Below are 23,794 nucleotides of genomic sequence, written 5' to 3'. Positions count from 1 at the left end.
CACAACAAACAAACAAAAATACTCACACAACAAACAAACACAAAAATCAAACCACACAAGCAGACAGCTACTACAAATTCAAAAACAAACTCCGAAAAAACAAACAGAAAAAAAACTCAGAAAAAACACACAACTACTACACTCTACTACTCCTCCAAATTTTTTAACTAACACGAACCTCACCAACACACACCAACAGACGACAGAGCAGAAGCAACTTGCTCTAGGAAAGGGGAACACAGGGATGTACTTTTGCAAGGGAAGTGTGTTTGTCTGGGGCTATTTATACACAGGGCGATTCTCAAACTAAGTACGCTTGGCCTTTTTCCTATCTCACTGATTGCGCCGAGCCAAGTTCTGCACATGCCCAGTGAGGTGCTGATTCGTGCGCGCATGCGCAGTACGGTCGGCCCTTCATTTGCATGGGGTCACGGCTCATTACAATGGAGCACGCCCACTTCCTTCCCACTTGCAATAACCCCGCCTTACGCCTCGGGATTTAAGTTACGCTTGCGCAATTTGAGCCGCAAATGCGCTGTGGATACAGCACTTACGACAAAAAATTAAGGCGCCGGAACTTAAATGACATACGTTTTGAGTAACTTCATTTGTGCCGCTGTTTGTGAATCTGGCCCTAAGATTTGTTTCGCCATTGAGAGTCTGAAATTCGTTGAGGTGTTGGACTGTGCTTGTGAAGAAGGGGTTAAGGTCAGGTCGTTTGGCTAAAGGCATTGGCTGCACGTGCAAAGGAGTGACGTGCCCAAGCAACGTGCCCAGAAAATAACTGAAAGTGGGAGGAGTTACCCACCCCTGTGTGAGACGTAAGTGAGCATGTTGCCAAGAGACAGTGTGATTTGCCCATCCTAGAGAGAGGATCGTGCGCTCGTGTAGGTGTATCCAACACCATCGGAGAGGCTGAGGCCTACTATGTCTTTGGCTGATGTTAGCTCAAGTTCCGCTCCAACTGGAGCTTCGTTGACGGACACTGGGATCCGAATGAAGCCGCAGGGGCATTTCGTGCATTATACGAGCGGCAGCGTGGAGGCGCTCGGTGTGTCCTGGCCAAGATGTGAGGGGCTGGCAGTCCGGATCAACCTTTCGCCCGATGTTTGAGGTGCGGTGAGTACCTTTTAGAAGTGGATCAGCCTACAGATTCACCCTGTGCCTATCGAGTGGACTGGATCACAGGGACCGTTACTTACTCCCTGGCCCGCTACCGCTACTGCTACTGCTACGCCTGTTGTGTCCCCTACTGTGAGTGACTGTGACCAAATTGAAGGAAAGGTTTTTGCAGCAGGTGTGGACCACGTGTATGGCGATGGTACCCGCTCGTCTCGCCACCAAGAAGGTGGGCTATGTGAAAGCTTCCCACGGCCGTGGTCGAGCCCTGCCCCATCGTATAACGGGAACAGACTCCGGGGAGATGCTCGCAATGGACTCTGGGGATACCATGCTGCGGGTGGATATCCCACAAACAAATTGGGAGGTTGTGTTTGATAAAGGTGTCGTCACCGGAGGGAAGGATGTGCCTCCAACCATGACACATGCCTTGAAAAGGTCTCCCGAGGCCTGTGTGATGCCAGGACTGGGACACTCCCGTACACTACCTAAACTTGCCTGCTTACAAAGAATCTTAATGAAAAGGGTAGCCCTTGATTATGGGTGGGAGTTCCCCTATGTGCCCGAGGCCACCATAAAGGAGATTGAGGAAAATCGTAAAGGATGGTACCGAGATGCCATTTGGGTCTACCTTAAAAAGCCGTCCCGGGTCTTTAATATGTTGTTCATCCTAACTCACCGCTTTGAAGGTTGTCGGGAGTCTTGGAGCTATGGCTGGCATATTTACAGTGATCGGGTGGTAATTTAACGGCCTGGAAAAGATGACCGGATCTATTCGATCACAACTGTTGACAACCAGGGAAGAACCCTTACCTTGCCCGATCCCAGGTTCTACTTGTGAGGAGAACCGGCAGAACTTGCTCACTGGGTTTGTGTTTTTTTTACTCCTTTTTGAAGAAGTCCACTCAGGAACTATGTTTTTCCTCGCAATTGCTGAGAAGTGTTTGACTCTGGGGGATAAGAACCTAGTCAGTTTAGATTAGGGCTCAAGAGGACTTCTTGGTCAAGAAAAAAAAAGAGAATATATCTTCGCTGGCAGAATGTGGTGCACAATTAGATCAGAGACATTGCCGCTAGAGGGCAGTGTTCGATAACTTTTAGGAGAGACTTTGTTTGTTTTTCTCTCTCTTTTCATAACTTGCCTAGCACTTAGGTTTTGAATGCTCCTTGGTAAGGAAGGAGGCTTCATCTTTGTGGCGGAAAGGTGCAGCTTCACTCTTCTTTAGGGAATGTAAATAATTTGTGATTGTGTATGTTTCTTTTTGTTTTTTTTTTCAGGTCCAGTTGATCTTCTATCAAGACTGTCAGAGAATGAGGCAGACTAGATAAATAGGAATATTAATGTGAATTGTACAAATACTGTGATGTGATAACATTTGTTATGTTTTATTTTCTCTCTTCCTCCCTACTGTCACTGTATTGTTCAGTGGATTCAGATGGGCGCTCAGGCTTGAGACGCCATAGTTCTGACACTGGGGACAGTGTCTAGTTTAGTGGGGGGAGTATGTAGCGGCCTGCTACTTTCATAGCTGGCGCTGCCTTAAATTTAGAGGGTAGTCAGAGATTTAACTCCCTCTGACTGTATTGTTTTACCAAATTTGGGCCTCTGTTCCAGCCGTGGCTGTACTGTGAGTGACCATTATTGTTGTCTGGGGTGTTGGTCCCATCCCAGGCTAAGGGTGGCAGCAGTCGAGTCAAGGTGTATTGGGTGTTTTTTCTCGGCAGCCAATCAGTTTTAGGGGTTGATAGCCAGAGCGTAGACCCACAACTAACCAGCAGCTCCTTCGGGGGTAGTGATACACGTGGGGGCTCGTCCGGGATTGGCTGTTACTATATTAACTATTTCTTATTATTTCATTGTTTGAATAATAATACATCCCATGAAAATATTTCCCACCGCACTATCCAGATGAGTTATCGGGTCACTGACACTTATGGAAAAATGTATCCAACTTTATTCCGTATGACCCCGGAAGATCAGGTCCATTATGGAGCCCTTATAAAATATTTGCAGCATATGGGGTGGAACTGGGTTGGAATATTAACATCATGGGACGGCAGCGGTGATGAGGAGGCCCAAGATCTGAGTAAGATGATGAGCCAACACGGGATCTGCATAGATTATATCATTCAGATCACTCCAGATCCAATGAAGCTTTCTCAGAACGCAAGAATTATTAGTGAATCAGCGGCTAAGGTGGTCATAATGTGTGGAACTTTCACATTGAACTTTTTTTATTTGGCTTCTCACATACCCGCTGTTATGGAAAAGATCACATTTATTTTTCCACCATCATGGAGTAAACTAAATAATATATATGATGTGAACTTTACACCAATCAACTGCAGCTTCTTATTTCTATGGGCGCAAAACAAAAGAATAAACCTCAATATGTATAAGAATCGTGTTTCCTTCTACAGCTGCTTCCACGACCCGATCCTGGAAGATATTTGGATTAATGGGTTTGGGTGCCTCTCCCCAAATCCACACAAAAATTACTATTTTCAGTTAATCTATGGGTTTTCTGCAAAAGATTGTAGGGATATTAAAGATCTTTCAGAGATGTTTGATGCGTATGCAGCTCTGCCCACCTATGCATACAGGGCTGTAAATGTTCTGGCCCACGCTCTACATGGAATGTTAATGGAGAAAAAGACATCTGAGCCCAATGGATTCCAGCACAGAGTAAGTTGGATAACAAGTGTTTATATGACTACGATCCTATTCTAGCAATATAAAATAATTACGTGAGATGGACTACTATCTCTGTCCTCCCTCTCGCTGCCAGTGTGGTCAGGAAAACTGCAGTCACCAACATGAATGTATGTTTTCTTCTACAGTTTTCAGAAATCCCAACCTGCAAAAACTCTAATTTCAGGGAGGTGCCCCCCCCCTCCACAGAGGAAAGCAGTGAGCAGTGTATGGGGAAGATCAGTATACACATGGGCAGAGCAGTACACAGGGGGAGAGCAGTGAGCAGTATACGGGGGAGAGCAGTGAGCAGTATATGGGGGAGATCAGTATACAGTAGGGCAGAGCAGTATACAGGGGGAGAGCAGTGAGCAGTATACGGGGGAGAGCAGTGAGCAGTATATGGGGGCAATAAGTATAGAGTGGGGCAGAGCAATATACAGGGGTAGAGCAGTGAGCAGTATACGGGGGAGAGCAGTGAGCAGTATATGAGGGAGATCAGTGAGCAGTATATGGGGGAGATCAGTATACAGTGGGGCAGAGCAGTATACAGGGGGAGAGCAGTGAGCAGTATACGGGGGAGAGCAGTGAGCAGTATATGGGGACAATAAGTATAGAGTGGGGCAGAGCAATATACAGGGGTAGAGCAGTGAGCAGTATACGGGGGAGAGCAGTGAGCAGTATATGGGGGAGATCAGTATACAGTGGGGCAGAGCAGTATACAGGGGGATAGCAGTGAGCAGTATACGGGGGAGAGCAGTGAGCAGTATATGGGGGCAATAAGTATAGAGTGGGGCAGAGCAATATACAGGGGTAGAGCAGTGAGCAGTATACGGGGGAGAGCAGTGAGCAGTATATGGGGGAGATCAGTATACAGTGGGGCAGAGCAGTATACAGGGGGAGAGCAGTGAGCAGTATATGGGGGGAGAGCAGTGAGCAGTATATGGGGGCAATAAGTATAGAGTGGGGCAGAGCAATATACAGGGGAAGAGCAGTGAGCAGGTTACGGGGGGAGAGCAGTATATGGGGATGGCAGTAGGTAGTATAGAGTAGGGGGAGCAGTGAACAGTATATGGGGATGGCAGTGGGTAGTATAGAGTGGGGGGGGGAGCATTGAGCAGTATATGGGGATGGCAGTGGGTAGTATAGAGTGGGGGGAGCATTGAGCAGTATATGGGGATGGCAGTGGGTAGTATAGAGTAGGGGGAGCATTGAGCAGTATATGGGGATGGCAGTGGGTAGTATAGAGTGGGGGGAGCATTGAGCAGTATATGGGGATGGCAGTGGGTAGTATAGAGTAGGGGGAGCAGTGAGCAGTATATGGGGATGGCAGTGGGTATTATAGACTGGGGGGAGCATTGAGCAGTATATGGGGATGGCAGTGGGTAGTATAGAGTAGGGGGAGCAGTGAGCAGTATATGGGGATGGCAGTGGGTATTATAGACTGGGGGGAGCATTGAGCAGTATATGGGGATGGCAGTGGGTAGTATAGAGTAGGGGGAGCAGTGAGCAGTATATGGGGACGGCAGTGGGTATTATAAAGTGGAGGGGAAGCAGTGAGCAGTATATAGGGATGGCAGTGGGTAGTATAGACTGGGGGAAGAAGTGAGCAGTATTTGGGGATGGCAGTGGGTAGTATAGACTGGGGGGGCAGTGAGCAGTATATGGTGATGGCAGTGGGTAGTATAGACTGGGGGAAGAAGTGAGCAGTATATGGTGATGGCAGTGGGCAGTATACAGTGGGGGGAGAGTAGTGGAGTGGTTTGGGGGGAACAGTATACAGAGGGGAGCAGTGAGCACTGGCAGTATAGGGGAGCACAGTAAGGGGAGGAGCAGTGAGCAGCATGAAGTGTACTGACCACATTAGGGAGCGGAAAGATTGTAGATGGAGGGATTTGATGTAGGAGTCACTTACCATATTGATAGAGGTGAAGCCTTCCAGGGTTGCCATGGATGTTCTTCCTCCCAGTCCTCTACCATGCAACTACCTGTGCATGTATGTGAATATGGCCACCCCCCCGCCCTGTCCACCAGCTCAGGAAGCCTGCGGAGAAACTGCCGGCTGGGAGAGAGACCATCGGGTCTGGCAGCCACAGGAGTTTACACATTGGGGAAAAGGCTGCACTGCTCCCAGGGGAAAGCAGAGGCAGTCCTGGTTACATAGTGTCTGACAGGTGCCCGCTCAGATCCCCTGGAGCATTGGAGGGGCACAATTGCAACCCCTGAAGGTCCTCCAGTGGGGTTGCATATTGAGGAACCGATGTGTCCATTTCTCTCCTGCTGCCGCTGGATGCCTGCAGGAGAGAGAGGAGGAATAGGAGAAGCGGGCATTCAGCGGTGGCAGGAGAGAAATGGACACCTCCATATACCACCCCTTCCCTGGCAGAGTGTGACAGGGCGCATCGGGTGCCCAGGAGCCGCAGCCTAAAGCGGGGGACTCCTGCACCACGCAGGAGATTTGGGATGTCTGAGTTTTAAAGATAAAAAAATAGTTGGTCTTTAAAATAAGAAGGGAGGGGGATGATTGGACTTTTTGACCTTTTTTTTTTACTTATTTCTTTGTGTACACCGTGTTAAAAGGTACATTCAAAGGGCCAGATTCTCAAAGAGTTACGCCGGCGTATCAACAGATACGCCAACGTAACTCCGAATCTAAGCCCGTCGTATGTTTAAATGTATTCTCAAACTGAGATACACTTAAACATGCCTAAGATGGCCTGCAGAGCGGACTTTTTCCAGCGGACAAATGTTTCTTAACATGCTAAGAAACATGTCCGCTGGAAGCCTGTCCGTCGGACGTGTTCGGTCGTCTGTACAGACTCACCGGACATGTCCGATCGGCCGCCATCCCTCGCATGCGTCAAAGTGATTCGACGCATGCGTGGAAGCATTGACCTTCCAGGGTCGCGCACGTCGCCGCATCATCGTCGCCGCGACGGCGCGGCCACGTCGCGACACGTCACCGCGTTTGTTTTCCGCGGGGATTTTGGTCTGATGGTGTGTACAGCCATCAGACCAAAATCCGGTAGCGGACATGTCCGATGAAAACGGTTCGCGGACCGTTTTCATCGGACAGATCCGCTGGTGTGTACGGGGCCTGAGAGATACAAGGCGTAAAGATAAACATGCCCCCTAGGTGGCGTATCAAAAGTTAAGTTATGTTTCCCGCGTCGAAATTTGTCAATTTTACGTCGTTTGCGTAACTCGTCCGTGAATGTGGCTGGACGCCATTTACGTTCACATCGAAACCAATGACGTCCTTGCGACGTCATTTAGCGCAATGCACGTCGGGAAAATTTAGGGACGGCGCATGCGCAGTACGTTTGGCATGGGAACGCGCCTAATTTAAATGATCCACGCCCCCTACCTGGATCATTTGAATTAGGCGGGCTTGCGCCGGGGGATTTACGCTACGCCGCCGCAACTTTACAGGCAAGTGCTTTGTCAATCAAGCACTTGCCCGTAAAACTTGCGGCGGCGTAACGTAAATGCGATATGTTACGCCGCCGCAGTTCTACGTGAATCTGGCCCAAATAGTCCAGATTCATAAATGGTATGTTTCACGTATACTGTATATATATATAATAAATAATAAATTCCACTGCGCTACTGTGAGTAAACAGAGTAATGAAAAAGTGATGTGTAAATAATACCTGAGGCAGCTATATCTAAAAGGTGTTCACATAACACAATAAGAGAAAACAAACTGAATAAATGGTGATAAGCGCTCCAGGTATGTGATGGAACACAATACAGTATATGAGCAAATGAATAAAACACAATCAAATAAAAAGGGGGTGAGTGACCAAACTCAAAAATGTGCTGTGCGTGTCAAAGTGAACACTGGAATTAACTGAAAAGCAGTAGTGTAAGGACACCGTGAAACACTATGGGGGTGTCGCGTCCCCTGTGTATCAAGAGTCACTACAAAGTGCACATGTGCATATAAATAATGTAAAAGGATAAATGGTGATAATAGGTAATCCCTAGATAGATCTAAAATAGGCAGCAATATTGATGGTGATATGACAGTCTATTGGTGAGGATGGTGGAATGTTCACATATGACAATTCCTGTATGCAAGGCAGTGATATGGGGATCCTTATTGGTATTGTAGTTCCCTTACCATGAAGGTGCTATATGTACGCATATAGGGATATCCCTCAGGGTTTCCAAACGCCTATTCCCTTGGGTCACTCAATGCAGGTATTTTCAGCAGGTGTATGCCTTGAAGATGTTGATAGTATTGGTCCTCCGGGTCTCCAATTACTCGGTTGGCTGCAGCTGCTGCATCGCTCCAAAAGGAGTCCAAATGGTGGTATTCCAATGGGTAAAGCAATGGGATAAGGAGAAAAAATTGCCTCCGATTGTGTAGTGGGTTTAGGGATCCAAAAATTATTTATTTAAGAACATATAAAAAGCAGGTGATACAGAGGATAGCTCAGACGGCGGTTAGATATTTCCAAACAGCGCTGGTGGATACAGTGCAGACGTGGCATTTGAAATTACCGCCTACGTCCTGTGGCCTCCGGCTTGTGTGAGTGATTTCCTCGGTCTCGGCTTGCGACTCCCTACGGCGTTACGTCACGCACCTCGTGACTTCATCAGGGGATGAAGTCACGAGGTGCGTGACGTAACGCCGTAGGGAGTCGCAAGCCGAGACCGAGGAAATCACTCACACAAGCCGGAGGCCACAGGACGTAGGCGGTAATTTCAAATGCCACGTCTGCACTGTATCCACCAGCGCTGTTTGGAAATATCTAACCGCCGTCTGAGCTATCCTCTGTATCACCTGCTTTTTATATGTTCTTAAATAAATAATTTTTGGATCCCTAAACCCACTACACAATCGGAGGCAATTTTTTCTCCTTATCCCATTGCTTTACCCATTGGAATACCACCATTTGGACCCCTTTTGGAGCGATGCAGCAGCTGCAGCCAACCGAGTAATTGGAGACCCGGAGGACCAATACTATCAACATCTTCAAGGCATACACCTGCTGAAAATACCTGCATTGAGTGACCCAAGGGAATAGGCGTTTGGAAACCCTGAGGGATATCCCTATATGCGTACATATAGCACCTTCATGGTAAGGGAACTACAATACCAATAAGGATCCCCATATCACTGCCTTGCATACAGGAATTGTCATATGTGAACATTCCACCATCCTCACCAATAGACTGTCATATCACCATCAATATTGCTGCCTATTTTAGATCTATCTAGGGATTACCTATTATCACCATTTATCCTTTTACATTATTTATATGCACATGTGCACTTTGTAGTGACTCTTGATACACAGGGGACGCGACACCCCCATAGTGTTTCACGGTGTCCTTACACTACTGCTTTTCAGTTAATTCCAGTGTTCACTTTGACACGCACAGCACATTTTTGAGTTTGGTCACTCACCCCCTTTTTATTTGATTGTGTTTTATTCATTTGCTCATATACTGTATTGTGTTCCATCACATACCTGGAGCGCTTATCACCATTTATTCAGTTTGTATATATATATACACAGTATCTCACAAAAGTGAGTACACCCTTCACACCCCTCACATTTTTGTAAATATTTTCTTGTATCTTTTTATGTGACAACACTGAACACTGAAAAAAAAGGCACTTTGTATCTGTTTGTATGCATCTGTTCAGAAGATTTCATCCTCACTTTCTGTCCCAATGCCAAAGGTTTTTTTTGAAAATTTGGGTTTTTTAGTGAAACAAGGATTGTGATAAAGTGAGTGAGTGAGAAACTTATATAGCGCAACACATGCAAACTGAATAAAGCATCAGTGGACAGGAGACACCTCTTACAGAAGAGAATTTTCCTTCCTAGAGGTAGATTTCCTCTCACTTCCTGTTGTCTCCTTCCATTTGCAAGTAGGAGTCGTTTGTAAGTCGGATGTTTGAAAGTAGGGGCCTGCCGTATATACTCTGCAGAAATTTGGGCCCTAGGTGTTGCCACAACACTCTAAGCCCTCACAGTTAGTCTTGGTGGGCGCTGGGACGCCCTGCTGTAAACTATTATATCAAGAACTGTAATTACATGCCATTGTTGAACAGTGGTAGAAAAATTGGCCTTTGGTGGTGGCGCTGGTGCCACAACACTGTTACTCTTGGTGGGCGCTGGAACAGGCCCTGCTGTGAAATATTAGATCAAGTATTGTAATTACATGGACTTGTTGAACAGGGGCAGAAAAACTGGGCCTTTGGTGGTGGTGGTGGTGGTGGTGCTGGTGCCACAACACTGTAAGCCCCCACGGTTAGTCTTGGTGGGCACAGGAATGGGCCATGCTGTGAAATATTAGATCAAGAATTGTAATTACATGCACTTGTTGAACAGGGGCAGAAAAATTGGGCCTTTGGTGGTGGCGCTGGTGCCACAACACTGTTACTCTTGGTGGGCGCTAGGTACAGGCCATGCTGTGAAATATTAGATCAAGAATTGTAATTACTTGCCCCTGTTGAATAGGGGCAGAAAAATTGGGCCTTTGTTGGTGGTGGTGCTGGCGCTGGTGCCACAACACTGTAAGCCCTCACAGTTAGTCTTGGTGGGCACAGGAATGGGCCCTGCTGTGAAATATTAGATCAACAATTGTAATTACATGCCTCTGTTCTGACGAAGTTCCAAGGCACATGGAACTAAACATGTAAACTCTTTGGGATCAGCACCCCCCGTACATGTTGAGCTTTGTTACCCCCGTATTGGCTCAGCGATATCTATACTTTGAGCCATAATGCAGCTTGCTGGAGGACACCATATGGAGACATGAATTGCCTACATTGAGGACAATCACCACCCTCCGTGTAGAGTTGCATTATAACTGTTTGGACTGGAGACTGGAGATTATTATATATCTTGTTTGGACATTGGCATCAACTATTGTTTCACCGGACAATCAATGTATCAATGTTCCTTGTCCCTCTGGTATTTTCATTGATATCTTGTCTCTTCTAAGCTATCTATTAGAGTGGAGTGGTGTCTCTTATTATTTTACCACATTCATGTGGTTTGTATATTTATTTCCAGGTGTTTTTTCAGTGCCGCTTTTCCACACACGGACAGTGGACATTCATAGCCTGTCATTACAGGGAATCACTGTCCTGTGTGGGAACTATTAGGGGTATATTTTGTTAGTAACTTGGCTCTTTATCTAGGGGGGGGGGGGGTGTCTGTGATTTGTGGAGGGTGGGTGTGCTATTCATGTATATCGGTCCTCCTTCGGGGGAATTGAGCTTGTTTAGTTATCAGTATATGCCTTTACTGGGGTTCTTCTAATGGGGAATGATCTGGGTAGGTCCACCTATTACTTATAGGGGACCTATTACTTATATAGCTTATAGCTTTACTAAAATTTGTAGTCAACTCTTTAGGGTGTACAGCGGTCTGTTTCTTTATTATTTTTTTTTTTTGGTCATGCCCCTGTTAAACAGGGGCAGAAAAATTGGGCCTTAGGCACTGGTGCTGGTGCCACAACACTGAAACCCCTCACAGATACTCTAGTTGGAGCGCAGGAATGAGCCCTGCTGCAAAATATACCACTGTGCCGGTTCTCATTCTTACTGACCATAAAAATCTCACATTCTTGTCTGAGGCTAAGCACCTCTCTCCCAGAAGGGCACGATGGGCTCTTTTCTTGTTGAGCTTTGAATCCATAGACAGAGGCCCTGGACCCACCTATCTATGGATTTCATTGTGGAGTTACCCAACTCCCAGGGCAACGCAGTTATCCTTATGGTGATAGACCGGTTCTCAAAAATGTCTCACTGTATTCCACTTAAGAAGTTGCCTACGTCTAAGGAATCGGCTTCCATTTTTGCTTGGGAGATCTTTCACTTACATGGTTTACCCAAGGTCATTGTCTCTGACAAGGGAAGTCAGTTTGTGGCGCGGTTCTGGCGAGCCTTTTGTGCACAATTCGGAATTAAGCTTGCCTTCTCCTCTGTGTATTACTCGTCTAATGGGGCTGCAGAACGAGTCAATCAGTCCTTGGAGCAATTCCTGCATTGCTATATTTCTGACCATCACAACTGGTCAGACCTCTTACCTTGGGTGGAGTTAGCTCACAATAGTGCTCTGAATCCTGCTTCCCGTTTGTCCCCGTTTATGGCGAACTATGGTTTCCAACCTTCCGTGTTGCCTGACTCGTTTGTTCCTCAGAGTATTCCTGCGTTAGAGGGACATCTTCGTGGTCTTAATTCCAACAGGGTACAAGTCCAGGAGGCTTTGCGACAGCCTAATGAGAGGAACAGACTCCATGCTGACCACAGATGCCTGCCTTGCGCCTTCCTACTAGGTCGGGGACAGAGTCTGGCTGTCATCTTGCAACCTCCGACTTTGTGTTCCCTCTCTGAAGTTTGCACCTCGGTTTTATTGGACCTTTCCGTATACTTGGTAGGATAAACCCAGTGGCTAACGCGTTGGACCTTCCTTCCAGTATGCGCATCTCTAATGTGTTTCATGTCTCTCTGCAACCGTTTTATCACCTCAGTGCCACGTCCTCACACTATACAGGTTGAGAGCCATGTGGACTATGAAGTACAGTCGATTGTTGACTACCGTAGGTTCCGTGAGCGCATACAGTGCCTGGTGCATTGAAAGGGGTATGGTCCGGAGGAACGCTCCTGGGTCCCATCCTCGAACGTACATGCCCCTGTCCTTCTCCATGATTTCCATAGACATTTTCCCCTCAAGCCCAGTGGTCCTCCGAGGGGGAGGGGTCGTTGAGGAGGGGGTACTGTCAGGGCTGGGCTCAGCCCTTCTTCTCTGTGCTGGCAGCTCAGCTGTCAGCTAATTGCCATCTCCCATCTCTCCACAGCGATCCACCTGTTGATGATCCTGCTCGTCAGCTCTGCCTATTTAAAGCTTTTCAGTTCATTTGCTCTCTGCATTCGCCTGTGTCAACATCACAAGAGACTTTCTCCTGCATTCCTGTTGAAGACCTGCTTGACTGACGTTCCCTCTGGCTACAGATCCTGCTTGCTGTACTACTACCTTTATCGCTGGCTCTTGGACATTGGCTTGGTCGACTAACCTATCCGGTTAAAAAATAAAAAACCTATCCGGTTACTGAACTATGTTTTGACTACGCTTACTCTGTTTACCTTTTTATTTTTATTATTAAACAAGAGTGATTTAACTGTACTTCTGTCTCGGTCTGATTCATGGTTTCTGACAAGGAAATGGTTCCAGTAATCCATGTCCTTAGTCTACTTGTCTTCAGCAAACTGATAGGCCTCGTACACATGGCCGAGGAACTCGACGTGCCAAACACGTCGAGTTCCTCGGCGAGTTCAGCCCTGAAGCCGCCGAGGAGCTCGGCGGGCCGAGTTCTCCCATAGAACAACGAGAAAATAGAGAACATGTTCTCTATTTTCTCAACGAGTTCCTCGGCGGCTCCATCGGGCCGAAAGTGTACACACGACAGAGTTTCTCGGCAGAATCCGGCTCTGACCGAGTTTCTCGCTGAATTCTGCCGAGAAACTCTGTCGTGTGTACGAGGCCTTAGGCCTCGTACACACGACCGAACATGTCTGCTGAAACTGGTTCGCGGACCAGTTTCAGCAGACATATTTGGTCGTCTGTACGGCCAACCGGACAATTTTCCGGCGGATCGGACAGGTTTCCAGCGGATGAATGTTTCTTAGCATGCTAAGAAACATGTCCGCTGGAAGCCTGTCCGTCGGACATGTCCGGTCGTCTGTACGACTTACCGGACATGTCCGCTTGGCCGAAAGCCCTCGCATGCGTCGAAGTGATTTGACACATGCGTGGAAGCATTGACCTTCCAGGGTCGCTCACGTCGCTGCGTCATCGTTGCGGCGACAGCGCGGCCACGTCACCGCGCGGATTTCGGTTTGATGCTGTGTACAACCATCAGACCGAAATCTCAGCGGACCGTTTTCATCAGACATGTCCCCTCGTGTTTACGAGGCCTTAGCGGACTTTCTTATGCATCATCTTTAGAAGAGGCTTCCTTCTGGGGCGACAGCCATGCAGACCAATTTGATGGTAAGATTGGGCGACTGAGCGGTGGAAGGTCAATGCTTCCACGCATGTGTCAAAAAGATATAATAAAATATATATAATAAATGTGAGGGGTGTACTCACTTTTGTGAGATGCTGTACATGCAGATTCATCCAATCTGGAAATGAAATGAATGATTGACGGTTCTCTGTATTCTTAGGTTGGAGGATTCTTTTTATATCAGAGAAATGTACATGGGAACATTGCAGGAGAATCAAAAAGTGAAGAATACGTGATTCTCCATAGAAAGACCACCTAGTAACCTGAATCTAACTCTATCGTTTTTCTATTTTTTTAACCACTTAAGGACCCCTTCACACCGATATACGTCAGCAGAATGGCACGGCTGGGCACAAGCATGTACCTGTACGTCCCCTTTAAGAGCCCAGCCGTGGGGTCTCAAGCACGCTCGCGGCCCGGTCCGAAGCTCCGTGACTGTGCCTGCGGGACCCGCGGACCCGATCGCCGCCGGTGTCCCGCAAACGGTCACAGGAGCTGAAGAACGGTGAGAGGTGTGTGTAAACAAACCTTCCCCGTTCTTCACTGTGGCAATGTCAGTGATCGTCTGTTCCCTGATATAGGAAAAGACGATCAGTGACGTCACACGTCCAGCCCCGCCCCCCTACAGTTAGAAACACATGTGAGGTCACACCTAACCCCTACAGTGCCCCCCTAGTGGTTAACTCCTAAACTGCAATTGTCATTTTCACAGTAAACAATACATTTTTATAGCGCTTTTCGCTGTGAAAATGACAATGGTCCCAAAAATGTGTCAAAAAATGTGTAAAAAATTTGTCAAAATTGTCCGATGTGTCCGCCATAATGTCGCAGTCACGGAACAAAATGCTGATCGCCGCCATTAGAAGTAAAAAAAAAATATTAATAAAAATGGCATAAAACTATCCCCTATTTTGTAAACGCTATAAATTTTGTGCAAACCAATCGATAAACGCTTATTGCGATTTTTTTTAACAAAAATAGGTAGAAGAATACGTATCGGCCTAAACTGAGGAAAACTAAAAATGGAGGGCCAGATTCACAGATACGTATTTTCAAATTTGCTGCTTCGTATCTTGATTTGGAATCCTCAAACCAAGATACGACGGCTTTTGGGATAGATCCGACAGGCGTACGGCTTCGTACGCCTTCGGATCTTAGGATGCAATACTTCGGCGCCCGCTGGGTGGAGTTTGCGTCGGGTATGCAAATTAGCTGTTTACGGCGATCCACGAAGGTACGCGCGTTCGTCGCATTCTCTTACGTCGGTTTTTCCCGTCGTAAAGTTAAGTGTGCTATTTAGATGGTTTAAAATTACACCATCCATGTTAAAGTATGGCCGTCGTTCCCGAGTCGAATTTAAAAAAAATTTTTTTGTGTAAGATGTCCGGGAATACGAAAGTACGTTACGCACGTCGCCGTTCAAAAAACACGTTGGGGCGCCGTAATTTCGCGCAAAGCACGGCGGGAAATTTCCAAACGGAGCATGTGCAGAACGTTCGGCGCGGGAACGCGCCTAATTTAAATGGTACACGCCCCATTTGAATTAGGCGGGCTTGCACCGGACGGCTTTACGCTACGCCCCCGAAAGTTTACACGCAAGTGCTTTGTGAATCAAGCACTTACGCTGGAAACTTGCGGCGGCGTAACGTAAACAGAATACGATACGCCGCCGCAAATCTACATGAATCTGGCCTGTTTTTTTATATATTTTTTGGGGGATATTTATTATAGGAAAAGTAAAAATTATTTAATTTTTTTCAAAATTGTTGCTCTATTTTTGTTTATAGCGCAAAAAAATAAAAACCGCAGAGGTGATCAAATACCACCAAAAGAAAGCTCTATTTGTGGGAAAAAAAGGACGCCAATTTTGTTTGGGAGCCACGTCGCACGACCGCGCAATTGTCAGTTAAAGCGACGCAGTGCCGAATCGCAAAAAGGGGCCAGGTCCTTTACCTGCATAATTGGTCCGGGGCTTAAGTGGTTAAGCAGAATGTAACTTTAGAACTCTTCTAACTGTATGTTTATCTGTGTATTTCCATGAAAAGCTGCACATGTATGTGAGAAATGTTCATTACACGGACTTAATCGAAGACGAGATCTACTTTAACGAGAGAAAAGAAATTCCAACCGATCTTATTTTACAAAGCTGGGTGTTTGTTAGCAATGCAGCTTTTTATCATATCCCAATTTCCATGATTAAAGGTCCAGATTTTGTGCCTGAAACATTTCCCGATATGAGTCGTCCCGGCTTCTGGAAACGAGGCAAAGTAAGAAATCCCTTCATTCTTCTCTGTTTATATTGTCTGCTGAGGAGGTTCATAAAGAGGATTTATAGGGATCATTTATCTTTTATTCTAAGATATACCGTATTTATCATCCTACAACGCGCCCCGGCGTATAGCGCGTACCCCCAACCTAGAAGAAAAATTCTTTGAAAAAACGAAATACTTACAGTTTGGATGCCCCTCGTCGGTGTCTTGCCCGGCATCCATCACGTCCGTCGGCGGCCTTGTCCAGTCCGGCGTTCTTCTGCGGCCATCGCGGTGTCCTCCCCGCTGTGTTCTTCAGCCGATCCCCGTTTTCCGCGCTGTGTTTGAAGCACTCCGCCGACATATACCGAGCGCAGTACACTCGGGTATACTCGGGCAGGCTCGCATAAAGGATGTACAGGACGCACAGGACGTGACCGCGTGAGGAGCCCGAGCCTGCCCGAGTATACCCGAGTGTACTGCGCTCGGTATATGTCGGCGCAGTGGTTCAAACACGGCACGGGAAGTGGGTATGGGCGTATATCGCGCACCCACGATTTTGCCCTGATTTTAAGGGGAAAAAAGTGCGCAGGATACGCCGATAAATACGGTACATACAGTGTTCCAGCCAATGTGTCTGTTCATGGAAAGTACACTGACAGGAAAAAAAAATGCTTCTCTTTTTCCCCCACTTATCTGTTGTGATCAGCATTCATTATTTCCATTTGTTTAGATGCGGTATTCATTATTTTGATAATTCGGGACTTCGAATGCATTCAAATGTATTAGGTTCCATTCATATAGAGGCGGTATTCGTTATTTTGGATAATTCCTAACTTTGGACGCATTCGTATTCGTTACCTTCCATTCGTTTAGATGCAGCATTCGTTATTTTGGATAATTCCTAACTTCAGATAAATTCGTATTTGTTACGTTCACTAACAGAAAAATTTGAAAGGAAATTCCAATACCTGTAATTTATTGGGTTTATAACTGTATTATAGTTTTTAACATTAATATTATTTATTATTAATAAATATTAAAAATAGAAACTGTAATAATGTTTTTTAATTTATTTATAATCAAAAATACGAAAAACAAAATTATCCAAATGTTTTTCATTCTATTGTATTTTCATTCTTTCTGATTTTCTGATTTTCAGTCTTTCTGATCTTCGGATTTAAATTTTTTATGACTTTCAGATTTTCAGTCTTTCTGATTTTCTGATTTTCAGTCTTTCTGATTTTCTGATTTTCAGTCTTTCTGATTTTCTGATTTTCAGTCTTTCTGATTTTCTGATTTTCATTCTTTATGATTTTCAAATTTTCAGTCTTTATGATTTTCAGATTTTCAGTCTTTCTGATTTTCTGATTTTCAGTCTTTATGATTTTCAAATTTTCAGTCTTTCTGATTTTCAGATTTTCAGTCTTTATGATTTTCAGATTTTCAGTCTTTATGATTTTCAGATTTTCAGTCTTTATGATTTTCAGATTTTCAGTCTTTATGATTTTCCTGATTTTCAGTCTTTATGATTTTCAGATTTTCAGTCTTTATGATTTTCAAATTTTCAGTCTTTATGATTTTCAGTCTTTATGATTTCCTGATTTTCAGTCTTTATGATTTTCTGATTTTCAGTCTTTATGATTTTCCTGATTTTCAGTCTTTATGATTTTCCTGATTTTCAGTCTTTATGATTTTCTGATTTTCAGTCTTTATGATTTTCGGATTTTCATTCTTTATGATTTTCAAATTAAAGCGACAGTTCCGCTGCTTGATCGTTCTTATAGGCAGCGGGAGGGGATGTTCCCCCCTCCCGCCGCCATCCGGTGCTTCTCCAGGCTCTCCCGTGCCATCGGGGGCCCAGAGAGCGAATCGGCCGGCGCTGGCTGGGGAAGCATAGAGATGACTTTTGACCAGATTGTCACCAGTCATCTCTATGACCGTCGGAGGCCCGGGCGCGACGTTACCTGGAAGTAAACAAAGCCGCAATCGCGGCTGTCGGCACGTGAGATCGGTAAATGTTTTTTCACTTATTTCATGCTTGTAAGCCACATCTCTCCATAACGAGGACCTGTCACACTGATTTCTATAACAAGGAATGTTTACATTTCTTGTAATAGGAATAAAAGTGATAGAAAAAAAGTGTAAAAATAAAAAAATTAAGTAAAATAAAAATAAAATGAAATTTTTTTTTTTTAAAACGCCCCTGTCCCCGGTAGCTCGCGTGCAGAAGCGAACACGCATGCTAGTCCTGCCCACATATGTAAACGCCGTTCAAACCCCACATGTGAGGTATTGTTGCGTGCGTTAGAGCGTGTGCAACAATTCTAGCACTAGAAATCCTCTGTAACTCGAAAATAGTAACCTATAAAAAAATTTAAAGCGTCGCTTATGGAGATTTTTAAGTACCAAAGTTTGGCGCCACTCCATGATATTCCATTATTGCGCAAATACCGTGCGAGAAAAAAAGTTGCAATGACCACCATTTTATTCCCTAGAATGTCTGCTTAAAAAAAATATATAATGTTTGGGGGATCTGATTGTCTAGCAAAAAAATTGTGATTGTTACATGAAGGAGAGAAGTGCCAAAATAGGCCCGGTTGTCAAGTGGTTAAACGGCTGTAGGGAAAGGACAGTTGTAGATAAACAGGCACAGCTTGTGTAGGAGGATTTGTTTAATATCTGTGTATCACCTAAGGCCAGTCACTTCACTGGATATATGGGTTACAACCACTGTAATAATAATAATAATAATATCTGATTTTCAGGTTCCGGTATCTCGATGCTCGGATCCCTGTATTCCCGGCACCAGTAAAGCATTCGGATCCTCAGTTCATACATGTTGCTATGAGTGCGTCTCGTGTCCGGAAGGAGAGAGCTCCAACATTTCTGGTAGAGTTTGTATTTCCTAGTAAGTTATTGTTGGACTGGGCAGCGGTTACTGCCGTATTAAAGTGTCATAATTCAGACACAGAATTGTCCATGAATATTTACCATTATAGCACCAGATAGGTCTTACTCAGCCACAGAATATCGTCCACAAAGCGAACCTGATACAGCGTCATAAAGGCCATCAATTCATGTATGGAATGGAGGATCCATGGTTTGGTAATTGAATGGATCATATGAAAGTCCCTGAATGGTATGCAGACAGGGATGGACTGGCCATTGGGACTACAGGGAGTTTCCCGGTGGGCCGATGGCTCAGTGGGCTGGCTTCAGTGACAGCAGAGTGCCGCCCCCCTCTGCTCCTCTGTCTCTCCCTTCCACAGCGCTCACCTGGGGGGAACAAAGAAGCAGGGGGAGGACCAGAGGAGCAGGAGGGATGACAGAGGAGCATGGGGGACGACAGAGGAGCATGGGGGACAACAGAGGAGCATGAGGGGATGACAGAGGAGCATGGGGGATGACAGAGGAGCATGGGGGGAGGGGACAGACAGCTGACTCAACAGCTATGGCCTGGGAGTTTCTCACTTCTGCCTAATCTTGTCCCATAAGGGGGGCACCAAACTGATTCTTTGCCCCCGGGGTGAAATAATGTCTAGCTTCCCCACTGGTACTGCCTATAAGAGTACCGGTACCAGCCGTTCTACTCTAATAAAGTAGAACGGCTAGTGGCAAGTGAAGGGGGAGAGGGGTCTTGGGTGGCCGGGGGGGGTGCAGGAGTTGTCCTCCAGAGGAGGTTGATTAATTGGACCAGTATGAATGGTATCTCCATCAGCAACAGTCCATATTTACATAAGAGTCCCAGAATATAACTGTATACTACTTTAGAGACCTCAATCACACTATAGGTAGAATACCTTCCACATGCGTAGAAGTTATCAGTCAAAGTCTTCTATTGTATGAAATGCGACGTTCAGGTAATTCCAAGAGCCAAACCAATATCCATACTCCAGAATTCATATAAAGGACATGTGTAGATATACTTATCAATCCTTCTGTCTGTGGTGGTCTCAGTTTTCAGTCTCCAACGGAGAGTAGAGATTGCTGTGCTTGGACATTGTGGTCCCTTGTTGGGCCACCAATCAGTCATAGTGAGGAGGTGCATGTCTGGTATTGTTCCTAAACCTGACCGGTTTCGCAACTCATGATATATAAGTTCAAGGTTTCTCAGCCAGGGTTCCATGGAATCCTAGGGTTCCTCCAAAAGGTTGCTAGAGGTTCCTTGTACAATGAGCGATTTCTACCTCTCAGATAAGTTCCCACTAAATCCATTGATCTTTATTAGCTATCTGTAAAGGGGGTAATTCTTCCCAATGACCACAAGTGTAAGGAGCATTCTTCCCACCAGCCATCACACTAGATTTGGTAATTTTTAGCAGGGGTTCCCCGAGATTGAAACTAATTTCAAGGGTTCCTCTTTGTTGGAAAATTTGACACTCGTGTGATGGTCAGTGGGTAAAAATTTTCCTTAAACTTGTGGTCATTGGGAAGAATTACCCCCTTACAGAAAATTAAAAAGATCAATAGTGTCAGTGGGAACTTCTCTGAGAAGAAGAAATTGCTCATTGCTTGAAGGAACCCTGAGCACCCTCTGGAGGAACCCCGAGCACCCTCTGGAGGAACCCCGAGCACCCTCTGGAGGAACCCCCGAGCACCCTCTGGAGGAACCCTGAGCAACTTCTGGAGGAACCCTGAGCACCCTCTGGAGGAACCCCGGGCACCCTCTGGAGGAACCCCCGGGCACCCTCTGGAGGAACCCCCGGGCACCCTCTGGAGGAACCCCCGGGCACCCTCTGGAGGAACCCCCGGGCACCCTCTGGAGGAACCCCGAGCACCCTCTGGAGGAACTCTATGGTTCCTTGGAACCCTGGTTGAGAAACCCTTCTCTATAATAACATTTAAATATTTAGGTCATGTATTATATTTTCTTTAACGTTCCCACAATGCACTGATGGAAATCTGATGGCTAGTTGTCAGTCAAGTCAATTTGTTATCTCTGAAGCTCTGCCCCCGATGCTCATTGTGTTTGTATTGTTCTTCTTTCAGACAGTGAAATCTGCATGAAATGTCCTGATGATGAATGGTCAAATAAGAAGAGGGATCGGTGTGTTCCAAAGTTGTTGGATTTCCTCTCCTACACCGATGACACCATTGTTGGAGTATTTTCAGCTGTCTCCATCCTCTGTTGTCTTCTGACTGGTTTGATATTGAGGAAATTTATACATTATCAGGACACCCCCATTGTTAAAGCCAATAACCGGAACCTGAGTTATCTTCTCCTGGTCTCCATCATGCTGAGCTTCCTCTGTGTCTTCTTGTTCCTCGGCCATCCAGTAGATGTGACCTGCATGCTCCGTGTCACCTCTTTTGGTGTCATCTTCTCAGTTGCCGTCTCTTCTCTTCTTGCCAAAAGTATTATGGTGTATATTGCTTTTAAAGCCACCAAACCTGGGAGCCCCTGGAGGAAATGGATGGGAGCCAAACTTCCTAATTTTATCATCTGTGTCTTATCACTGGTCCAAGTAATAATCTGTGTCACTTGGTTGTCTATTTCTCCCCCCTTCCAGGATCAGGACATTCACTCTTATCAAGGGAAGATCATCATTCAGTGTAATGAGGGTTCAGTGATCGGCTTCTACTCTGTCCTGGGATATATGGGGCTTCTGGCAGCTGTGAGTTTCATCATCGCTTTTTTAGCCAGGACATTACCGGACAGTTTTAATGAGGCCAAGTACATCACCTTCAGCATGCTGGTGTTCTGCAGTGTCTGGATTGCCATGATCCCGGCCTATCTGAGCACCAGAGGGAAATACATGGTGGCTGTGGAGGTTTTTGCTCTAATAGCCTCAAGTTCTGGACTTCTTGGTTGTATATTTTTCCCCAAATGTTACATAATTCTGTTCAGACCCGACCTGAATACAAAAACTGGTTTGCTTGAAAATAAAAAATACCATATATCTCTGTAAAAAAAAATATAATCTATATGTGTTAGAATTATATACATATATTCACATTGTTAATGTTTTATTACTATTAGGGTTGTCCCGATACCGATACTAGTATCGGTATCGGTGCCAATACCAAGCATTTGCCCGAGTACTTGTACTCGCGCAAATGCTCCGATGCCTAATCCGATACTTGCCAGGTGTGCTTCTGTCCCCCGCCGTGTACCGCTCCGGTCCCCCGCCACGCTCTGCTCCTGTACCCTGCCGTGCTCTGCATTGGTCCCCCTTCATGCTCCGCTTGTGTCCCCCGCCATGCTTTGCATCGGTCCCCCCGCCGTGCTCTGCTCGTGTCCCCTGCCGAGTACCGCTCCAGTCCCCCTCCGTGCTCTGCTCCTGTACCCTGCATCGGTCCCCCGCCGTCCTCCGCTCCCCTCAGTGTATAGCTCCAGTCCCCCGCCGTCCTCCGCTCCCCTCAGTGTATAGCTCCAGTCCCCCGCCGTCCTCCGCTCCCCTCAGTGTATAGCTCCAGTCCCCCGCCGTCCTCCGCTCCCCTCAGTGAACCGTTCCGGTCCCCAGCTGTCCTCCGCTCCCTTTAGTGTATAGCTCCAGTCCCCCACCGTCATCAGCTCCCCTCAGTGTATAGCTCCAGTCCCCCGCCGTCCTCCGCTCCCCTCAGTGTATAGCTCCAGTCCCCCGCCGTCCTCCGCTCCCCTCAGTGAACCGTTCCGGTCCCCAGCTGTCCTCCGCTCCCTTTAGTGTATAGCTCCAGTCCCCCGCCGTCCTCCGCTCCCCTCAGTGAACCGTTCCGGTCCCCAGCTGTCCTCCGCTCTCCCCTCCCTGTATACCTCCAGTCCCCCGCCGTCCTCCGCTCCCCTCAGTGAACCGTTCCGGTCCCCAGCTGTCCTCCGCTCTCCCCTCCCTGTATACCTCCAGTCCCCCGCCGTCCTCCGTTCCCCTCAGTGAACCGTTTCGGTCCCCAGCTGTCCTCCGCTCCCCTCCCTGTATAGCTCCAGTCCCCCGCCGTCCTCCGCTCCCCTCAGTGAACCGTTCCGGTCCCCAGCTGTCCTAGCTCTCCCCTCCGTGTACCGCTCCGGTCCCCCGCCGTGCTCCCCCCCCCCTCTGTCCCGATCTGTCAGGATGGAGAGCGGAGGAAGGAGCCCTTTTTCGAATGAACAGTCAGTGATCTTTTTTTTTTTGTCAGCGATCACTGACTGTCCATTCATAACTGAGCATAGTAACTGTGTTACAATGTCTCAGTTTATGAATGGAGAGGAGCCGCTGTCTCCTATACATTCATCTACAGTGCAGTTGAGCCTGTCTCAAAGAGGAGATATCAGGGGTCTGTTAAGACCCCCAATATCTCACCAAATCCCCCCCCAACAGGGCTGATAAAAGAAAAAAAAAGAATTGTAAAAAGAATTTTAAAAATAATAACACACTGACACCGCCCCACAAAAGAAAGCATTGTAAAAAATAATAATTGTAAAGAATATTTAAAAAAAATTAATTGTAAAAAATAAAATTGAAAAAATAAAAAAAACAGTCCACACGTCAGTACTGCATATTAGTGCCACTGTCAAAATAAAATAGAAAAAAAAGTATCGGTATTCGGTATCGGCGAGTACTTGAAAAAAAGTATCGGTACTTGTACTCGGTCTAAAAAAAGTGGTATCGGGACAACCCTAATTACTATCTATATCATTGTTAATTGTAATGCAATTGAACATCGGATTACGAGCATAATCCATTCCAGGAGAATGCTCGTAATCCAAAGTACTTGTCACCACCGTTTACGATATTCCATT

At 46.3% G+C, this 23,794-nt stretch overlaps 1 protein-coding gene across 1 annotated transcript; it reads left to right on the top strand.

Annotated features, from left to right (window-relative positions):
* Positions 1-3,061: 3,061 nt before the first annotated feature.
* LOC120921590 (vomeronasal type-2 receptor 26-like) lies at positions 3,062-21,986 on the top strand (the record flags this gene model as incomplete). Its single annotated transcript, XM_040334094.1, has 6 exons — positions 3,062-3,327; positions 3,541-3,805; positions 15,895-16,116; positions 17,517-17,620; positions 18,797-18,990; positions 21,091-21,986. Coding segments are annotated over exons 1-6 (1,947 nt in total), but the record flags the coding sequence as incomplete, so codon positions are not given.
* Positions 21,987-23,794: the final 1,808 nt, after the last annotated feature.

The sequence above is a fragment of the Rana temporaria genome (assembly GCF_905171775.1).
Source record: "Rana temporaria chromosome 2 unlocalized genomic scaffold, aRanTem1.1 chr2g, whole genome shotgun sequence".
NCBI lineage: Eukaryota > Metazoa > Chordata > Amphibia > Anura > Ranidae > Rana > Rana temporaria.
This window is presented reverse-complemented; position numbering and strand designations above follow the sequence as displayed.